The sequence below is a fragment of the Drosophila melanogaster genome, chromosome X (genome assembly GCF_000001215.4).
Source record: "Drosophila melanogaster chromosome X".
Taxonomy (NCBI): Eukaryota; Metazoa; Arthropoda; class Insecta; order Diptera; family Drosophilidae; genus Drosophila; species Drosophila melanogaster.
Genome location: NC_004354.4, coordinates 10,212,846 through 10,233,141, shown reverse-complemented (window position 1 = coordinate 10,233,141; position 20,296 = coordinate 10,212,846). Strand labels below are relative to the sequence as shown.

Here is a 20,296-nt window from a genome sequence, read left to right as displayed (position 1 = left end):
AAGCGGCGAACCGTTCAAATCGATAATCGTATGCAAAAAGCCGGTCAGTCGGTTGCGGTGACTTGACCTACGAGACGACGCACCTCGTCTCTCTCGTGAGCGGAGCGCATCTGCTTAAGCTTTAACTGGTTAAATAGTGTTATTCGCTTGAATTTGTTATTGTTATTATGTTCGTGCTATTGTTATTGTTTTTGTTTCTGCGTTTTCAACGCTTGTCCGTCGGCGATTTGTTATTGTTGCATATGATTTTGGGCAGTTTGAGAAATAGATGAACACGATTGCCGCCAACAGGGTGCTTTTTTATTGCATCTCATATTGAGCCATTAATAACTGGGCTTAAATATAAGAATTCCTACAAAATTATATGACTAAATACCCATTTCAATTACATTTATTTCCATTTTACTTGTTGTCCTACGTAAGAAGACTCAAAACTAGTTCGAAATTATTAAAAAAAAGTTCCAAACATCAATGGACTAACATTCAATGAACAAATTGTTTTATTAATAATCTACGAAAGATCATAAATTTCCCTTATCTCACAGCAAGCACCCTGTGCCGCCCCTTGGAGACCTCAGGTGAATTTCGAGAGCAACATGGTTTTTCGATGGACTTATGACTGGTGGATGACTCCACATCGACGGCTCTCCGTCGCTGACGTCACGGGCCATCGCCGCATCTAACGGTTTGTGGTGAATCTCCGGTGGAACTCTTGTATAAAAACGTTGGATCTGCTAGAGATCGTCATCATTCACTAGCCGGGAACAGCTCGACGCACAGGTGTCGCCTTCGATTCCACCTATTTTTTTCCAAATTCGAAACAGAGATAGCTCAACGCTGAAATGAAGGTGAGTTGTGGCATCAACGGATGTGGATTATCAGCTGGATGTGTGCTAAACGGATTACCTTATCACCAGGTCTTCATCTGCCTGTTGGCCACCATCTGCGCCTGCAATGCCACCTTCCTGTCCCTTCTGGGCGGCGGCGGCGGTGGTGGAGGAGGAGGAGGTAGCAAGACCACTTACAATGTGATAGCCACGCCCAGTTCGGGAGGCGGCGGTGGTGGTGGTGGTGGCGGCGGCGGCGGCGGAGGTCACGGATATTCATATGCCCAGGGAGGCGGCGGAGGTCATGGGTATGCGCAGGGACATGGCTACGGACATGGACACGGTGGCTCACCGCAGATCATCAAGGTCATTCTGCAGGAGGGTCAGGGCTACAGCAACGCTGGAGGATCAGCCGGCGGCATTGTGTCCTCGGAAGGTCATGGCTACAGTCACGGTCATGGTCATGGCTACGCCAGTGGTCACGGATCCTATGGCGGTCAGCAGGCCCAGATATACAAGATCATCGAACAGGCCCCGGCTCCAGTCCCAGCTCCTGCCCCCGTTCCCATTCCGATTTCGATTCCTGCCCCTGCTCCGCCAGCTGCTCCCATTGCCTATCATGCTGCCAGTGGCTCCAATGGCTACTCCTATGATCAGGGCCATTCGCACTCCTACGGCCAGTCGTATGCTTCGGGACATGGTTACGGTGGTGGCGCCTCCTTCGATACCCAGCAGTTCAATGCCATTCTGCCGCAGATCATCCAGTTGGTGCTGCAGGAGGATTCCTTTGGCGGCGGCGGTGGTGGATCCGCTGATGTGGCTGCCATCAATGGCCAGCTGATCAACACCTTCGGCTCCAAGGGCAAGGCTATCATTTTGAAGGCCGATCAGGCGCAGGGAGCCTTCTTCAAAAGCGGACACGTGGTGCAGCGGGGAACCCTGAAGGTGATGCGCGTCCAGGAGCAGCAGCAATCCCAGAGCGCTGGTGGCTCCAAGGGAGGCTGGGGCTCTGGTGGCGGTGCCATTTCCGGTGGCTGGAGCTCCGGCGGAGGTGCCGCTTCCGGTGGCTGGAGCTCCGGCGGAGGTGCCGCTTCCGGTGGCTGGAGCAGCGGTGGTCCACCCTCGGCCTGGTAGATGCACTGCATCCACAGCTCGCCTAGTTAGTTAGACCAAATGAATTGTTTTTTTTTTCACTATCTTCTATTCTATCGTTATGTATTTTTTTTCCTAGGCTAATTCTTCACAGTCATTATCAGAAAAAAAAACATCCATCATTATTAACTTAAATTATTTGTTAATAAACAATTTGAACCAATTTAAAGTGTTTTATTTACATACCACAAATAAGCTGGCCATAAAGTCGAAATAAAGCAAATGGTGTTAATGGCTTAACAAATTCCAAAGACACTTTCCATAAAAGACTTAAATAATTGTTGCAAAACAATCAACTCAATCACACTTAAATAACAATGCAGTTCAAGTTATTGTAACACTATTTTCCCACAATTATTTCTAAATGACAGGTTCATCATAACAATGCATTTATTTTAGTTGCCTCTCAGGCGTAAATATTTGTAAAGAAATAATTTGTAAATAATTAAATACATCATTATTATTTGAAGAAATAAATAAACTCAACAAATACCACGAAGATCTTCAAAAACTTGTTATGCTTACCCAATTTCATTTTCAAGGCTGAGAAAAGCACAATGAAAAGCCAAGAGCTGGCAATCCGGCCTCTTCATCATTAACTTATATTATTTGTTAATAAATAAATGGCCCAAACATACATACATATACATATGCAAAACCAGCCACAAAATGTGTAACGTGTTAGCCGATTACATCACGACTTTCATTGATGATGACGAGATGGCCCCTTGGCCGGCAACAGTTTTGTTTTGAATTGATTGCCCGTCGCTGGAGTTGCGAAATGCCGGGCTAGCGTGTGTCCAAATGCCCCACCTCCGATCAGTGGACCCAATTTTTAGTTTCGACTCCCAGACTCCAAGACTCCCAGACATCCAAGTCAAAGTTGAAACTAACAAGATGCTGTGCTAACCCGAAAGAGAAGGCGACGTGAAGCACGGACCTTTCACTCACGAGATTACAAGATGAATTCATCATAGTTGGAGTTGTTAAACCATTAACTTGAATATTAAACTAAACATAGATTTTACTAATTTATTTAGTTTTCAATATATAAACATTTCAATTAGAACACGTCTTGCTTTCATTTGCTCCTCACGCGATCATCTCGAATCGTACCCACATGCTGTGGACAAAATTGATTTCGGATGTGGCTGCCAATTATGTGAATACACATGGAGAGCCATTGTTTCCACTACCAGCATAGCTTGAACGGATTGCCCAAAACGGAGGCGAAAAACGCATGGCTTATAATATTACAAATACTTTTACAAAGTATAATTCGATTTATTAGCAATAAATAATAATTAGCATACGATAATCAATCGGGTAACACTCAGTGGACACCGATTATGGATCAGTTTTGTTTTGGGGTTTTAGTTAAGCACACGTTAATACAGAATATAGAAAAGACCACTTCTCTGGCTCTTAAACTAGGTAGCGGGTTAATAATACTTCCGATAGCCGGCTAAATTGCGCGTTGGAACAGATGGGCCAACAGATCGGCCTCGCTCAGATCCATTTTGTACTTCTGGACAATGTCCTGCACCTTGAGTCGTCGTCGCACATGAGGCGGTTGGTAGCTAAAGCAAAGGGATGAGATTTTATTAGTTAGGTTTTATGATGCACAGATATGTGGGGATTACCCGCTCACTTACTTATCATTGTCCAGACGCCGGCGGCGTGATATGTTCAATGCCGTTTGTCGAACCAGATTTCCGACTACCCGCCGGCTCAGGACCATGCCATCGACCAGGGGCGTGGCAAAGCTCATCCTTCCCGGTGGACCCTGCAACTTTACTCTCAGAAGTCCCGAGAGCAACGAATGCACGAAGATCACGTGACAGTCGGAGGCGCGAGGCAACTGTTGCGTCTGCAGCTCCTCGCCAGTGCGTGTATAGGCTAGCAGATCCTCGAGCGGAAAGTTTAGGTAATCCTCATAGCTCTCCAGCCACACCAAAAAGATTTTGGCCGGCGCCTGGGCCAATAGTGTGGGTTTCGTCACATTTCCTTTTCGTCGCGTCGGCGGAACTGGCTCCTTTACATCCCTGCGATTCGTGTCGAGTTCTAGGCTAAGATTCCTTGACTTGGATTTTGCCAGGCCAGCCGCACTATCGGCCTCTCCGCGTGTCCAGACATTGCTGGAGCCAATCTGATCCGTGCTCGAGATACTTCCACTATCGCAAGTGTCGCTATTGTAACGCAGATTCCATGTCGTGGGCACCACGAAGGCGATTTCCGATGACACATCCGCCCAGTAGAGCACCCTCTGTGATCCATTATAGTTCAGCTCGTTGGCAGTGGACTTTAGCTGCTCCTCGGGCGTTCCCTTGAGTGACCACGAGTTGTGGGCAAAGCCCGTCCAGCCAGAGTGTTCTGAAACCTGAACCGGCCAGCCCAGCGTTTGCAGCATGCTAGCGAAGTGCGGATCATGGCTGGCAGACGATTCCTCGCCCATATTGGCGATAATCTGCTGGGCACTCGTTTGGCCACTCTGCAAATATTGAATCAATTAGCATATAAATCGAAATGTAAGGAAATGTGAAATTGACTCACCTTCACATAGAACACATAAACGCTGTCGTGCGTCCTCGCACTCAGCTTGTCCAAACGATCCAGATCGGCGGCGAAGGCTGCGGACTTGGTGTCCAGCACGATTAGCGGTCGCTGTGGCGGATTGCCCAGTGCCTCAGCTGGATTCTGTGGATTCCGCGTCTCGAATCCCAGAAAACCAAAATGTGAGAGAAATAGACGCGCCGCATGGAACTCGTGGCACACCGTTGGCGGCACACATTCTTGGGCATGCGACAAACTATCCGCACTGGTGTCCGCCTCCGCCCAGGCCAGTTTCTCGTGAATGCTCTGGTTCTCCAGCAACGACTCCAGCTCCCGTATGACAGCAGTGCCGTATTGCTCGCGCATTTGTTCGATGGTGGGTATAGAGTAGTCCGCCACACACGGTTGCACTTTGTCCACGCCGTCGGGAAAGTTCTTTTGCTCGCTATCCAGCCGTTGCGTCACATCGTTCATGGGTATGGGCCTGCCAGGATTAATGGCATGGTACTTAATCCCAGACTTACTGCGAGGCAGATGACGCAACTGCATGGTCCAGGCATGTCGACCAAAGGGACCGCGTATGAGCACTAAATAAAGTCACAAATTTTCATCAATAAAGTGAAGCAAAAAGTTTCGATTGATAGACACTCACGAGTCACTGTGGGTTGGGGATCCTGGTCATTGCCCAACGGCTCCTCGAGCAGTGCCAATATGGTGGAGTTCTCGGTCACAAAGTACTTAAACTTGGCAATGGCCTGCTCACTGCTGGCCGCCGCCGCCGGCACCATAGAGTTGCAGTGCTTCATGAGCGCCAGCTCATCCAATAGCGAGGATATGGACTCTGGACCGCATTCGCTGGGGAAATAGCCCACTTGCTCGAGGATAATTGTCAGCAGATTCTCAGCAGCATCTCGCACTCTCATCGAGGCGGGCTTTAGCTCCTTTTCGTCCTTAAATTTGGGTATATCGGTGCCCTTGCTCTGGCTCTTGGTGCCCGAAATGCCCAGCTCAACCACCTCGAGGACCGTTTGCAGGCAATCCTTGTCCTGCAGCAAATAGGGATGCTGCATCAGCCAGGCGGCGGTGCACTGAAAGGCCGCCACAATGGTGCTGTGCAGATCCTTGCTATGCGCCGGCGGCGGACGGGAGCACTGGTAGCATATATAGTCACAGATCCACTTCACGGCCCGCTTGCACTCTAGAGCGTCTGAGGAGATTATCGTTAGATTCTGACTAGCTTCGTATATTTTCACTAAGGTGTCTACGTGGGCGATTTGGATGAGTGGTTGGTGTTTGGTGGTTGGTGGTTGGTGGTGGTGGTGGTGGTGGTTGTTGGGGTTATATACATTCGTTATCGGTTGGAGATGCAAATTAAATATACACATATATTATATATAGAAACAAATTGCAATCAACGTGAGTTGATAGATGGCGATATGGATGAGGTGGGTCATATTATTATTATTAGGTTATTATTTTTTGATTTATTCGGGATGTGGTGCAGTGGTGGTGGTGCGATTTCGATGGCGGTTAGAAAAAGAAACGCGACAAAAAAAAGAAAGAAAGAAAGACAGAAGAAAGTGGCGTTAGTTAGGTTAGTTGGCTTCGTCAATCAATTACCATTTGTAAATTTCCTGGCTGCACAGCAAAGCAAACAGTTAGGGATTAAGTGGATTAAGTGGATAATTGGAGGTTTTTACAGCGGGATTTAACATTTAAAGGATACGCACATGGTAACAGTTCGAAAATAAACAAACAGAGGTGGACAGAAAACAAACGACATTAAAATCAGGAAAGGAAAGTGCAGCCTCGGTGCACCACCGAAGCCTTTTGATGCTCTTGCAAAGGATTTGGTATCCCAATTGTAATGAATCCTATATCATAAATTCCATCAGCATCCGAAACAAAACCTTTGCAGGAGCATATGCACATCAAAATGAGAAGCAAACTTTACCTGTTTCCCGGATATGTAACCTGGCCAAGCCGGACAGCAACTCCAAGGCGGCCAGCGAAACATTCAGATCCGTCTTCCACGACGAGATCAGACGATGGCAGACCAAATACGTGGCGCGCACAAATAGAGCATGGGCATTATCTAAAAGAAAGAATTGTATTAGTTCGAGTCCAATAAGCTGACAAGAATAATTATGTAAATATTCTGAACAATATAGACTATAAAAAACTTTAGCCAACAACTTAATATAAATATAATCAAAATACAAAGAAAACAAAGTTTACCATAGGTGGTCACCCCTTCCAGTTCCTGGCCGAACTCGAATGACATGTCATCGGATATGGTCAGACTGGGGTAGTCGTGGGCGGAGGCGGTGTCGCGAATGGAGCCCGATCCCGCTCCCATGGTGGCCGTCGTCTGACCGCCCAAGCTGGCTGTGCCAGCGCTGACCAGCGAAGCGGAACGCTCCGAGCACGCTGCTCATCAACAGCCCACAAAAAAAAAAAAAAAACACACAAAAATGCCAAAATGAAATGCGAATAAAAAAAGGTGGGCAATTAAATAATACAAAAATTCAAACAAATCAAAATGGAATGAGTTCAAGAGCTCTGCCCTTGGAGCTGTAGAAACTAACCCGAACTCAGTAGATTGGCGTCATGATGCTGCACACCACTCGAGTTCTGCGAGAGATTGGCATTGCCGCCGCCCAGTTCCGTCTCCTCGAAGGTGACGGCATCCTGAACGCAGAGCAGCAGGCCGCCCAGAAGCATGTGCGTGTTTTGGGCATCCGTCTCGACCTGCAGGGCATTCATCAAGATGTTCATGAGCCGCGACTTCAGTTGGATGAAGGTAAACATTCTGGCGAAATTAAAACATAATGTTATATCAATTACAGCAGCTACAACAAGCTATACCACATACTTCTCGCTCGATTCGCAGGTCAAATCCCGAATGGGCAGCGTTTGGTAGTGCAACGGCAGCACCATGATGGACAGCAGGATGTTAATCGCCGAACGGCGCAATTCGGTGCGATTAAAGACCATCGATTGCGTCTTCAGCTTGAGGTCCTTGTCGGGCAGTACGATTTCCAAGGCGGCAATGAAACCGGGCAGCAGCACATTAATCCCATCCAGGTCCAGGCGAAACAGGTCACTCGAATGCAGCAGGATGCTGGCCAACGTCTCGTCGCATTCCCGCGACTCTGTAATCTTCAGGCACTGCTGCAATGCCATGTAGAAGCGGGCCAGATAGACGGGCAGAATCTCCTCGCCCGTCTTCTTTGCACAGAAGATCTTGCACAGCGTTCCAATGGCCTCGGCTCGGCCGGACTCATACTTGTCGATGGTCAGCGTGGGTGGCAACGATTGCGGATCGTTCAGAGAGTTGGGCTGCGACAACGATATCGATCCCTTGCGGTGCTCCATTATCATCGACGATGGCCGTTTACTGGCCTCGCATGCTTGCTCTATTTTCGAGGAAGGATAAAAAAAAATGTACACATGTAGTGTTAATAAGAGATTGGGTAATCTTTTAGCTCGAACTGTAGTAAAGAATTTTACTACCCATACAATTTATATTACAAATACCGGAACTCACTTTTACGATTTTGCCGCCAAGTGTCGCCTCCGATGTGCGCCGCCTCGAAGAGCCACTCGTGGAATACGTGGAGAATGCTGTTGCATTTGGGTCTGGCCACGGCCAGCTCGACACCCGCTCCCATCGAAGTCAACGGCAGAGCTGCGATCGCGGTAGTGAGAGAGACAGATATACAGGGATGGAAAGAGAGAGCAAACGGTGTTAGAGAGAGAGAGAGAGCGTAGCAATCACGGCAATGGGGGGCGGTTAAAACATCTGTTAGATAGTTAGGCGGCACGGTAGAAGCTCACAAACGATTCACACACAGCACACACAAAACAATGGATCCAATTAGTTAATATATAACCATCCGCGGATGGATATTATCGGTTAATTTACGAGCTAAAAAAACAGCAGATTGATCTTGACTCATGTGCATATCTAAATCAAGTTTCTTAAAATATTTCATAGGCGCAAAAGAAAATACTTGTAAAATGAAGTTCTTTAAACTGTTCGAAGTTAAGTTGGAGAACCACAGGGCCAAGATCAGTTTGGTGTTTTCCCAATGCACTTACAGTTGATGCTGCTACTCGCCGACGGCGGACCCGACGTGGACGTGGGAGTTGTGGGCAGCGGAGCAGGAGCGGATCCATCTCCCGATCCCGTTCCTCCCGTGCTGCCGGCATTGGTGGTGGTGGTGCTGCTGCTGCTGATCGCGTTGCGTGCACCACCGCCGGTGAGGCCAATAAGCGAGGTCTTGCTCAAGCCTGAGATGCAATGCGATGGGTGAGTGGAGCAGCGTGGAGCAAGTGTGAGAAATTGTTAGAGAAATTAAATACAAATATGCGGAGCGCGAGATACAGATACAAAGGGAGCATGCTATATAATTGTGGGCGTTCGTTGATAAATTACAATGCATAATCCGCCGGTGGAAAGTGGCAACAGTTACTCGGCCCGACTCATCCGCGCCGGGCAATTACACCGAGATTATTCCACTCATGCTACGGAACAAATTATACAAAAAAAAAAAATACAGAGATGCCAAACAAAATAATACGAAAGATGGAAAAAAAAAAAAAAACTAAAATGCAAAACTCGTGAGTGCGAACTTGGCTGGGAGAAATGTGGCGATGGATCAAGGCAAACAACATCTAGGCAAGCAAAAAAATAAGCAAACCAAGTCAGGTCAATTCAGAAGCACGCCATGGCACAAAAAAAAAATGAAACAAAAGGTTGGCTTCGGTGCACCGAAGTTTAGATACCCTGGCAGATGGGTAAGTCGTTGCCAAAACCATTAAGATCATTATCAATTTGCATATATAAACTAAACTACGTATTTGCTCATGATCTGTATTGAGATTTGTATAAAAGTATTGCTAGAAAAGATTCAATAGCTACAAGCTCTCAAAAATGGGCTTACATTTCTATAATCAGACAATTTTACAACAAAATTGATTACATCTTTAAATTGAATACTTCAACATGAAGTTTTAGTCATATTACTAACAACTAAATACCCTCAACTACCACTGCCAGGATAAAGTTTTAGCATAACTTTCGTGTCACAACAAAGAATACAACATTCGGTGGTTATCCAAATAGAGATTCTCCGTGGAGAGCCGCACCCTTCTGTTGTGTGATGGTAGGTGCTACGCTGAAGCTTTTCGCCAGACGTCGCTGAAGTGGCGGTGTGGGCGTGGCAGAGGCAGAGGCCTGACCCGGTCCAGGCGATTCAGTGGCGCCAAAGGATATGCTGCCAACGACTCCGGCGGAGTGACTGCCACCGGCACTGGTGCTGCCCACGGCGGAGCTGCCGCTCGTCGTCAGGCTGCTGGTGGGCGAGGCACTTATCTGGAGCTGCTGCTGCTGCTGCTGCTGCTGCTGATGGTGGTGGCCATGGTGGCCGCCATGGTGACCCATTATGGCATTCAGAGCAGAGCTGGCCGAGTTGCTCATGAAATTGTCGCGCAGAAAGCTACCAGCGCCATGTAAATGCAAATGCGGATAGTGGAGGTGATGATGGTGATGGGCTGGCTGATTCTGCTGGTTCGCAATATTCGTGGCGCTACTCGAGTGGATGAACTGCTGCAGGGTCGAGGAGGTGGCCTCGTTGAGCGAGTGCCGTATTTCCAGCAGATTCGTCACTACACCATCCGTTTGCTGCGGCGGCGGCTGATAAACGCCTGTTTTTTTTTTTTTGCACGATTGTTCAAGCGAATTTCAGTTAGGCATTTTCGATTTAGATACAAATTTTTGGGATTAGCAAAACCAGCGATAAACAAACGAACAAGAGAAAAGAGAAAGAAATACTCAGCTAGCCTTTCAATAATCTAATGCTAAACGTTGAAGAGCGACAATATTGGATTTACCGACAACATGGAACCTGGTACTTGTGTTTTTAACATTCAAGTTGTACAAAGACAATTGAAAGTGGCATTACACAAGTACCAGGCTCCCAAAAGAATCAACACCCAAATTCCAAACAGGATCTTACCTAGAAAAGCGTCCACTTGACTGGAAATTCCCTTCATGGCATTGAGGAAGATCTGCGGCAGTTGTTGCAGGCAGGGATGCTGATGCGTCTCGGCGCCCTTTTCATGGGTCAACGCCCACTGAACAAAGTGTGATGATTTGCTGATGATATGTGGTGAACAGAGCGCCGTGGGATTGCCAATCATACGCAGGAAGCGGTACCAAGTCTGGGCCACACAGTCGTTGGACATTCCAATTGGTATCAGCTGGCCATCCTCGTCGGCTGTGGATGTTTAAGAAGATTACAAATTATTATGTTATAATATTTACATAACGAAACTCACCATTCTTGAGCTGTGGAAACGCAGGACCATAGCTGAACTCCAGCAGGCGAGCGGTTAGTGCCAAGTTCACTCGATTCCATTGATCCACGAGGGCTACACGGTGTCGCCACATGGCACACGACTCCTGCAGCGTCTTCCACATCGACGGTGAGGGAAAACTGCGAACGCAGGCCAGAAGCCAGACCTCGAAGAGCACGGATAGCACACGCTCGCACAGCTGATCGCCCACATCGTCCTTGACGGTGGGCGGCGCCAGCAGGATCTCATTGATAGCCAGCAGAAAGAGAAGCAGCGTGTCCCACGTCTGCCGATCCATTAGCTGCGATATCTGAGCAGTTTGCTGCAGAGTTCGTAGCACCCGATGGCAGAGCACTGCCTGCCGTTTAATTGTATCTGCACCTGAAAGCCATTAAGTGTAAGTATTAGTTGTGGCCTTTAATATTCGAATGGATTCTAGTCCTCTACTCGTAGGACAAATATTGTCAAAGAATTAATAGCATTTTCACAGCTTAGACATTATTTTTCCCAAGAGCAACCTATGTACGTGTGTATATGTAAAGAGCATGAGCAACCTACCAAGCGTGGTTTGGTATAGAAATGGCAAGACTTGAAATTTAGAGCGGGGTTAAGGGACAGCATATATAAATCATAAAATCCATGGGCCTGGTGGTCATCTACTTACTTTCGCCCTGGCGCGGCACAAACAGATTGTGAAAGTGATTGATGATCTGGCGAGCATAGAGATTGGCATCCTCGCATATCGGCTTCGGTACACTGATCCTGGGCTGCGGATGCAGCGCCGTCAGCCACTCGCAGTACACATTCACGCAATCCTTGATCGTCTCGTGTTCCTGCAGAGGAAGCGAAAGTCCGAAGCAGATCACGTCCATGCACCATTTTACCTAGAATCGAATCGAGTTATTGTAAGTAATCTGAGTTATCTAAGTTTCAACATTTTCCATTCCAAGGAAAACTCGTATTTTTCTATGAGAACATTCCAAGCATTCTATAAATAGCAATTCTACATTAAACCAACAAACAACAATTATATTTCGTTTCCAGATTGAGGTAATATAAATTGAGTTTGCATTCATTCATTTGGCAATTACATGCACAATTTTATGGATTTAATGGAAGCTTTTCCAGAACATTACTAATACATTATTTCACTCATTAAACTAATGCTTTGTTGGACATGTGTGTAAGCAATGTTTTTGCAAGTCTTAAAGTTAAGAAAATTGTATGAAGAAAGTTTAACTTCCGGTTTAAGATTCAATTTGATATAAGATATACTATTTCGTTTTAGGCATTTTAAGGATACTACTTTGCTTCTCATAAAAAATAAGCAGATTTCCTGAAATCTAAAATCCCTTCCTGACCATATAATATATAGTATTGACTATAGTATATAATATAGAAGTAATTGTAATAAAACATTTATCTAACAATTATCTTTACAGCTTTCTACACGAGTAGCCTGCTTTATAGTAAACCATCCCGTGTGGGACAGCTACGATGACCCACCTCTTCGTCTTTGACCAGGTGACTGGGCTCTGCATTCTGCGTGATGCCCAGATTGGTGCCCAGCTGCTTGACCACGGAGACGACCACTTCGCGTCCGGCGGAGGCGGGGAATTTGTTGAGCACACTGAAGCACTGGGCGCCGCAGCTGTTGGCTGTGATTTGGGCAGACAGCGAGGCCCACTCGGAGTACATCCTGGTGTGGTGAGGAGTCCAAGGACTCTAGGGATCCTGGGGACTCTGCTGCTCCTGATGATCCTGGGGATCGTGGTAATCCTCCTCCTCCTCGATGCTTCCTATTCACCCGATAATCCGTATGGCGGTCCCTTCTCTGCGATCGCTACGATTTCTTGATCGGATTTCACTTTGTTGACGTCAACATGAAGAATTTAGGTGCAGGTGCGCCATGTTGTTGTTGTTGTTGTTGACTTGCTAATTGACCGCTCTCATGTTGCAAAATGCGAAGTTCCCCAAATGTTTATGTTGTCTCGCACTTCCCGCCCCTTTTATTTGTTTTTGTTTACAACTACGATTCGATTACACCGCCATTAAAGACCTATTTTTGCGATTTGTTTAATACAATAAAAAAAAAAAATAGAAATCCACAGCGAAAAGCGAGCGAGCGAGATGGAGCGATGTAAACAGCTGTGTTTTTTAGTACTTGGGCGGGACTATCGGCGCCTATCGACAATCGATATTGCAAGTGTTGATTAATGCTAAGCAAATTTATAACAGTTATAAAATTTAAACACATTTAAATATATTAATAATATGCTTTGCATCTAATTATCTATGAATGAAACTTAAACAAAAGCCCTTCATTGTTTTCCATTTTTCGTATGATATTTATTTTTCTGGGAGAAAGTGGCCTTAAACAATAGATTTACATAAATGTTTATTAAACAAAAAAGGTAAACTACCAAAAGACTCTCGAACATCAAAAGAAATTCGCTCAAAAGCATTAGGGCAATTAAACAGCGAAATTAAAGAGAGATTAGTTGTGTAAAAGATTATAGCATAATTAAAAACTAATAATGTTACTTTTCACATTGCCAAAATATTTTGTATGAGAAAACCAAAAGCAAACAATTTTTGTGTTTTTGCGCTATTTGTGTTGAGGAAGCTTCACTGAAATTTGCATAAATTTGCATTATTTTCGGTGAACCGAAAATCATAATGGGCGTGGACAATGGGCTCATAAATTGAGTTTAGCCAAAAATAGAAAAAGCCAAAAAAAAAACGAAGACAGTAAACCCAGCACAAAGTTTATGAAGCAATGAAGCAATTTGCACAAGAATTCATCAAAGGTGCGGAAATTCGCCAGGTGAGATGATCACCTGTCGCAAAAGGAACAACGTCCTCATTGTTTTGGCGATTTGAAAGGCGTCTCAAATAAGTTATGACTTCGGCACGCATTGTTCGATCGTCTCTGGTAAATCTGGCAAATATCAATGATAATGGCATCCCAAAATCAATATCTAAACAATTAAACGAACCCCGCACAAAATTTGCATCCGTATACGTTCTTTTTGGCCAGTTTTATTGCTCCACTTTTCAGATTCTTGACACTACGGGTATATAAGATCATCGTAACCGGCGACAGATCAGCACAAATTGTCCAGTCCTCCAAGCACAACTTACTCAAAAAGAACAAAGTTTGGAAACATGAAGGTGAGTTGAAGGTCGCAAGGATACGAAACAAAGGATAGCTGACCAAATTGTGAATGTACGATAACGAAACAAATACAAATACAAGTTCAAGGTTTCAAGTTTTTTTTTTTATGTGAAAATAAGTAGAATGTTGAATTATAAAAACAGTAATAATAAAAAAAAAAAACAGTGTGCATCAGCAAAATTTGTGAAGAAAAAGTGATCTTAATTGTGTTCTGGTTTTTTTTATCGTCTGCAGTCTGAAATTTTTTTAATGTGTTGCCCATAAAAATGGCTTTTAATTTGAAAATCACCTAAATTGTTTACATTTTAATGTTGCAATAAATAAATTATACACTTTTTATGAACGTGCACAAAAGGTGCATTTAAAATGTATAACAAATGTTAATTTAGTATAAATATATTATAGATGTATATAAAAATCTTATAGATTGTTAGATTGCAAGATACTTAGAAGGTTAGGTAGTTACATAGTTAGATTCTTAAATCGTTTGATAGCAAGATAGCAAGATAGTAAGATACTTAGATAGTTAGATACATAGAAAGTTACATAGTTAGATACTTAGATAGTTAGATAATATCAATAAAATATGTGGACATTTTTAGTTCCTTTTTGCTAGATCCTCTAATCTAAACTATCCTCAATTTTGTGTTTGCTTTTAACTGACCATTTCCGATTCTTAACATCCCTGCAGTTCTTCATCGCCGCCTTCCTGATCGCCGCCTGCATGGCCCTCGCCCAGTGCAGTGTCATCTACTCGCCGGTGTCCTCCGTTCCGGTGGTCCGTTCCGTGCCCGTTATTCGCTCCGTTCCGGTGGTGCGCAGTGTGCCTGTGGTCCGCCGTGTGCCGGTGGTTCGCCGTGTCAATGTGGTCGAGTCCGTTCCAGTGGTGCCCTCGGTGGTGCGCGTTGGACAGGCCCCCATCTACGATGCTCCACTGGTGCAGTCCTATGGTGGATGGTTGAAGCAGAAGTAGATGGATGCCACGAGAAAGGATACCACTACATGTACTTTTGATGTGAAATAAACTTTGAATAGAACGAACAAATATATACTAGCAAAACTCAAATATATCGTTTTAAATATTTATGTATATAAGTTAAAAGTTATATTGAACTGAAGATTTGAGCCAAACTTGTTTCGAGATTGCAGATGCACTAATATAGATATTTATGTATGTATGTATGTAGTTTCTCAACAGATGCATTCCATGCATGGATCAATTAACAAACCATAATAGACCGCGACAAGATCATAATCACGATTAGTGGCAGAGTGCAGGTTAGCCAACCATTTCTTGGATATTACTTGATTTCCCACCAATCTGATCTGCCCACTGAAAATCTCTTTTTTTTTTGGTATAAATTAATACGTTTCTTAACCGAAAAGCATAACCAATTTGAACAATTTGATAGTATTTTATAAAATTGTTATAAACTGAGTAGAAATATGATTCTAAATGGATATATATATATATGCACATCAGTTGATTATGTTGAATATTTGTGTAAATAAACATATGTTTATTGTTGTAAGTATGTAATACTTAGTGGCTATTTAAAATGCGCCAACAGATATCACTGATCCGAACCGTTGGCCAATTTTACAACATCTTTGGCCTATTGGGCCAACATAATGCGTTTTACATGGCTCGAAGATGCGACTGGTGGCTTGCATAATAATCGGCTCGTTTTATAAATACCTGCATATAGATGGAATATAGCCACCATCAATGAGATGGTTCGGCTTGACAACAGATTCCGATTCAGATTCACCTTGAAATTGCCGGATGAGGTGAAATGGAATGGGTTGGTTTGGTTTCGATTGGATTGGATTGGGTTGGGTTGGGTTAGGTTTTCGCTTTGGTTTATGACAGACTGCCGGCCGCCTTGTGAGGCAACCGCTTTGCAGCACGCCCGTGTATGCAAATTGAATTGACCAAAATCCAAAATCCAAATCGAAATCAAAATCAAAATGAAAACGAAAACCTAAACCATAAAACATAAGATGCCGAATAAAAAAAAAAATACGAAATATGAAAGCCCCATTCCGAGCTTATCACTAACGTAGCGTCTCATTTTCATGCTAATTGTGGGATCCCCATTCGGAATTTGGGAAATGCAGCGTAAGACTTGATGAAACTGAAACTGGTAGCTGGTAGCTGGTAGCTGGTAGCTGGTAGCTGGTAGCTGGTAGCTCCGAATCCAACTGGCTATGGAAGAACCAACCACGACGATTGGCACTTTTGGGTGCGTCCAGCAGCATTTGGTGAAAATCGAAATGAAAACGAAAGCCCATCATCATGATGCTGCTCATCATCGTGGCGATGATGATGATGGCGTTGATGGGCAGTTTGGAAATGTTAATGAAACGCCTTTTGTTCGCCCTTGCTGGCTTATATCGTATAAAAGACTTGGTCTCCAATCGATCGGACATCAGTCGCTTGCTCATCGGCACTCAAGGCGTTTTTTTTTTTTTGGAATTGGTATCATCGCATCAAGTGGATTAGTAGTCAGCATGAAGGTGAGCTGCTCACAATGTCCTGTGCCGGCAAATATCCTCTTCTAGTTTTTTTTTTTTTATTTATCCAAACTGATTTGAAAAGTGACAAAGTGGCAAGAGCATCCTGAGCTCAGTTTAAATTCTTTCGAACTTTCGAAGAAGTGATAGTTAATATTCAAATACAAAGTGTGCTGAAGAATATCAGAAGATTGAAAATGAAAATATTTAAACAAAGAATGAATACAAAGTATATCCATTTGGAAAATACAGTCTATGAAGATCAAAGATCCTTTAAAGATATAGAAAAAAAAACCAGCGATAAAACTCTACTTTCTAATTGGAAAACATAACAAAAACTTAATGAACTTTATATATTCTTTAAAATCCTCTAAGGATGCAACATGAAACATGAAACTAAATCGCTTCTTATACTCTGCCATCCTTCCAGGTCTTCGTTTGCATGTGTGCTCTGTTCGCTGTGGCCAACGCTGGCTTCCTGGGACTCCTCGGCGGTGGCGGCGGTGGAGGCGGTGGTGGCGGCCTTAACCTCGGAGGCGGTGGTGGCAACGGAGGCGGCGGCGGTGGTAGTGGCGCTCGCGGCTATGGCGGCCATGGACCCAGTGGCCCAGTCCAGGTGGTCAAGGTGATCCATCAGCAGGGCGGCGTTGGCTACTCCTCCGGCGCTAGCTATGGCAGCGGCTATGGCTACGAGGCGGCTCCCCAGATCTTCAAGGTGAAGGTCATCTCTGGCGGCAGCGGCGGTGGCTATGGACCCGCTCCTGGACCCGCTTATCTGCCTCCAGCTGGGCCCGCCCCCTCCTCCGTCAAGGTGATCAAGATCCTGCAGGAATCCGCACCCATTGTGAGTGCCCCGCTGGTCGAGAGCGCTCCGCAGATTGTCAAGGTGGTGAATGTGGCATCTGGACCCGTGGCTGGACCATCCTTCATCGGCGGCTCTTCGGTTGGCGGCGGTGCCGTGTCCCAGGTCATCAAGGTCGTTCACGAGAGCCACGACAGCGGCATCTCGTCGGGTGGCTACTCGTCGGGTGGCTACTCCTCCGGTGGTTACTCTTCGGGTGGAGCCACCAAGGTGGTGCGTGTGATCCATGAGCACTCCGCTCCAGCTGCCGGTCCAGCCTATGCCCCCATCGATGTGCCCGCACCAGTGGCTGCTCCAGTCGCTTCCTACCTGCCTCCTCAGGAGATCGCTGCTCCGGCTCCAGTTTATGCTGCTCCAGCTCCGGCTCCAGTTTATGCTGCTCCTGCTCCCGCTCCTGTGTACTCCGCACCTGCTCCCGCTCCAGTGTACTCCGCTCCTGCCCCAGCTCCTGTGTACTCTGCTCCTGCTCCCGCTCCAGTGTACTCCGCACCTGCTCCCGCTCCAGCTTACTCCGCTCCTGCTCCCGCTCCAGTTTACTCCGCTCCTGCCCCAGCTCCAGTCTATGCCGCCCCAGCACCCGCTCCCGTCCTGAGTGTGCCACATCCCGCTCCTGCACCCGTTTTTGCTCCCGAGGAGCAGTCCCTGCCCATCGGTCACGCCCCTGCCCAGACCTACGGCCCACCGGGATACTAGAACAATTCGCCAATCTATCGGAGGACCTTCCTGCTAACTACATCGACAGCATATTACCATTCCCACACAACGCCATGAGTTAATTTAAGACATTTTTTTTACAACACATTTTTTTGTTACCAAATACATAGACAATTCCAAAAAAAAAAAATCCAATTTTCTTTTTTCAATTCTATAGTATTTATCATCTTTATAAAGAGTTTCAAAATGGATTATCTTCTATCTGCCAAAAGTATAATTTTAGCCATTGATTAATTCTTGTTTCCATAAAAAAAAAACAAAGTTGCTTTTTATTACTACTTTTGAGAGAAATTTAAACAATCATCCGAGATAAGATATGCGAACTATCCATGAATGCAACACACCAGATGAAATACAAACTATACTATTTGTTAAGATGAAAGACGAGCTCATTTACAAATTGTAAGTTTTTATGCTTATGCGATTTGCATAAATTGGCAAGGGAAAAAGAAACGACGTTCGTCTCTTTCGGCCAAAATGCAAATCACTCATATTTTTGACTTAAAGATTGCCAAAGCATTATCATATCAACGGTCTATCCCACAGCGAGCAAATATTACACATTTCTCTTCACCAGCTCACATACATATATTATAAACTATATAAACACACAGTTTAGCGGCATAACATGAAAAAAAAAAGAAAAAAAAATCATTTGCCTGGTGGATCACGGGTCATTAATACGATATTATGATTCGCTTTTTTATTGTTTCATAACTCTCTGGCTTTTTAAGGTGATCGTTATGTTTTTTATTTATTTCAGACACAAAGCATCGATTGTGGTTTATTGGTGGCGGTTGTGTGGTGATTACGTCTATTCGGCAGCCTTGACTAACGCTTCGGCGACCTCCACGGCAATGGCAGCCTGGGCCTTGGCCTGCAAAACAAGGATCGTGGTTAAGTCTCGTTTAGATAGCTTCAGAATGTGCAATACAGAATGCAAAAGCAACTCAAACATAAGTTTACTCATGGAAATATCGAATGTGTAAGCGTTAATTTAAGAGCAAACTTGTTTGTACAAAGAAAGTATATCAAGTAAAAAGGATGGGCACATAGAAATCGTTTAGTAACTTAAATGCCAGTTGGCGTGAATGGTGGAAGCAGTGTTTCCATCAAAAGAGTCTGTTTGAGTTGTACTTTCTGGACCACTACTTCTACTTTCTAGACACTACTCTACTATGCAACTTCTTGACTAGATTCGCACCTTGTCGTCGCCAGCGGAGCTAAGCTGTGACTGGTATTTCGCGAGCAGCTGGCGCGCCTCATTGGCATCGATGTCCTCGATGTTGTGGGCCTCCTCGGCCAGAACCTGAACGGAGGAATCCTCGTTGACGGTGACGGAACCGCTGGAGACGAAGAACTTGAGGGTCTTGCCATCGTTTTCCACCACCTGGACAACGCCGGGCTTCAGGACAGCTGCAATAGCAAAGAGATTCGCCAACGGTGATATAACCATCTCGAGGCAACTGAAACTGAATGATCGAACTTACCCAGAGTGGGCACGTGCTTGGCCAGGATGCCGAAGGATCCCGAGAAGGAAGGCACATCGATTTGGCGCACCACAGCGGCATCGTAGAAGGTTTTGTTGGCGGCGGCGAAGGTCAGCTTCATCTCATCCGAGTAGCTGCGGTTCTGGGCCAAGCGAGCGCCGCGGGCGGCCAGCAAACGGGCGTTCTTAACGAAGGACATTTTGGGCTGCAACGAGAGGATAAATTCAGGATTAAAAGTCTTTTCTGCCACAGCCAGCCAGCATAACAACAAAATAACCAAATTATGTAACTTTGTAGGTTAGGCGGCGGCTGCTATTGCGTTTCCCCAGCTCAAATTTCGATCGCTTTTCATTGCAAATCCTCGGGCACTGTGATCAGTGGACTACCCCTCAATTTATCAGTTATTTTCACCTGTTTTTATTTCGGTTTGATAGCGAAAAACACGAGAAAACTTCAGTGATCAGCCGCTGTTTTTGCGAAAAACGTTTAAGTCAGAGTGACCAGCCGGGAATACAAAACTTATCTAGCAATAACGCGTTTTTACGATATTTAGAGGACAAGACAAAATACAAAATTTTCAATACGCAACAGGCTCTTACAAAATAAAAAGTGCAATCATTTCACACATAATAATTAAGTG

At 45.1% G+C, this 20,296-nt stretch overlaps 5 protein-coding genes and 1 non-coding gene across 22 annotated transcripts; 3 read left to right on the top strand and 3 right to left on the bottom strand.

Moving 5' to 3' along the window:
• Positions 1-61: 61 nt before the first annotated feature.
• On the top strand, positions 62-2,140 carry CG2961 (uncharacterized protein). Of its 3 annotated transcripts, NM_001298152.1 has the most exons (3): positions 62-128; positions 546-848; positions 918-2,140. In NM_001298152.1, the coding sequence occupies exons 2-3, from the start codon at positions 843-845 to the stop codon at positions 1,959-1,961; spliced, it is 1,050 nt and encodes a 349-aa protein (NP_001285081.1). In that variant the 5' UTR covers positions 62-128; positions 546-842; the 3' UTR covers positions 1,962-2,140. The 3 variants fall into 3 exon arrangements, with proteins under 3 accessions (NP_001285081.1, NP_001285082.1, NP_572614.1); NM_001298153.1 differs by lacking the exon at positions 62-128 and having other exon boundaries at positions 201-848; NM_132386.3 differs by lacking the exon at positions 62-128 and having other exon boundaries at positions 744-848.
• Positions 2,141-3,053: 913 nt separating this feature from the next.
• CG34408 (uncharacterized protein) lies at positions 3,054-13,032 on the bottom strand. Of its 10 annotated transcripts, none has more exons than NM_001298149.1 (16): positions 12,402-13,032; positions 11,560-11,779; positions 11,454-11,483; positions 10,878-11,276; positions 10,556-10,816; positions 9,687-10,244; positions 8,637-8,828; positions 8,083-8,223; positions 7,408-7,951; positions 7,121-7,344; positions 6,771-6,962; positions 6,487-6,627; positions 5,185-5,739; positions 4,533-5,119; positions 3,635-4,470; positions 3,247-3,559 (listed from the first exon to the last, which is right to left on the bottom strand). In NM_001298149.1, the coding sequence occupies exons 1-16, from the start codon at positions 12,591-12,593 to the stop codon at positions 3,445-3,447; spliced, it is 5,187 nt and encodes a 1,728-aa protein (NP_001285078.1). In that variant the 5' UTR covers positions 12,594-13,032; the 3' UTR covers positions 3,247-3,444. The 10 variants fall into 10 exon arrangements, with proteins under 10 accessions (NP_001285075.1, NP_001285078.1, NP_001285076.1 ...); NM_001298147.1 differs by lacking the exon at positions 11,454-11,483 and adding an exon at positions 6,153-6,170; NM_001298146.1 differs by lacking the exon at positions 11,454-11,483 and having other exon boundaries at positions 3,054-3,559; positions 5,185-5,730.
• Positions 13,033-13,838: 806 nt separating this feature from the next.
• On the bottom strand, positions 13,839-15,515 carry asRNA:CR45629 (antisense RNA:CR45629). Of its 3 annotated transcripts, none has more exons than NR_123856.1 (2): positions 14,763-15,096; positions 13,839-14,405 (listed from the first exon to the last, which is right to left on the bottom strand). The 3 variants fall into 3 exon arrangements; NR_123857.1 differs by having other exon boundaries at positions 14,250-14,405; NR_123855.1 differs by lacking the exon at positions 13,839-14,405 and adding an exon at positions 15,379-15,515 and having other exon boundaries at positions 14,739-15,018.
• Positions 14,003-15,229, top strand: CG15308 (uncharacterized protein). 2 transcript variants are annotated; one of them, NM_144289.4, is made up of 2 exons: positions 14,003-14,069; positions 14,765-15,229. In NM_144289.4, the coding sequence occupies exons 1-2, from the start codon at positions 14,064-14,066 to the stop codon at positions 15,044-15,046; spliced, it is 288 nt and encodes a 95-aa protein (NP_652546.2). In that variant the 5' UTR covers positions 14,003-14,063; the 3' UTR covers positions 15,047-15,229. The 2 variants fall into 2 exon arrangements, with proteins under 2 accessions (NP_652546.2, NP_001259398.1); NM_001272469.1 differs by having other exon boundaries at positions 14,003-14,124; positions 14,765-15,136.
• Positions 15,516-15,748: 233 nt separating the features above from the next.
• On the bottom strand, positions 15,749-20,172 carry ATPsyndelta (ATP synthase, delta subunit). 3 transcript variants are annotated; one of them, NM_001298145.1, is made up of 4 exons: positions 20,068-20,172; positions 19,657-19,861; positions 19,371-19,582; positions 15,749-19,043 (listed from the first exon to the last, which is right to left on the bottom strand). In NM_001298145.1, the coding sequence occupies exons 2-4, from the start codon at positions 19,853-19,855 to the stop codon at positions 18,981-18,983; spliced, it is 474 nt and encodes a 157-aa protein (NP_001285074.1). In that variant the 5' UTR covers positions 19,856-19,861; positions 20,068-20,172; the 3' UTR covers positions 15,749-18,980. The 3 variants fall into 3 exon arrangements, with proteins under 3 accessions (NP_001285074.1, NP_001259397.1, NP_572610.1); NM_001272468.1 differs by having other exon boundaries at positions 18,588-19,043; NM_132382.3 differs by having other exon boundaries at positions 18,900-19,043.
• On the top strand, positions 16,500-18,284 carry CG2962 (uncharacterized protein). The gene is made up of 2 exons (NM_132384.4): positions 16,500-16,593; positions 17,021-18,284. The coding sequence occupies exons 1-2, from the start codon at positions 16,588-16,590 to the stop codon at positions 18,143-18,145; spliced, it is 1,131 nt and encodes a 376-aa protein (NP_572612.2). The 5' UTR covers positions 16,500-16,587; the 3' UTR covers positions 18,146-18,284.
• Positions 20,173-20,296: the final 124 nt, after the last annotated feature.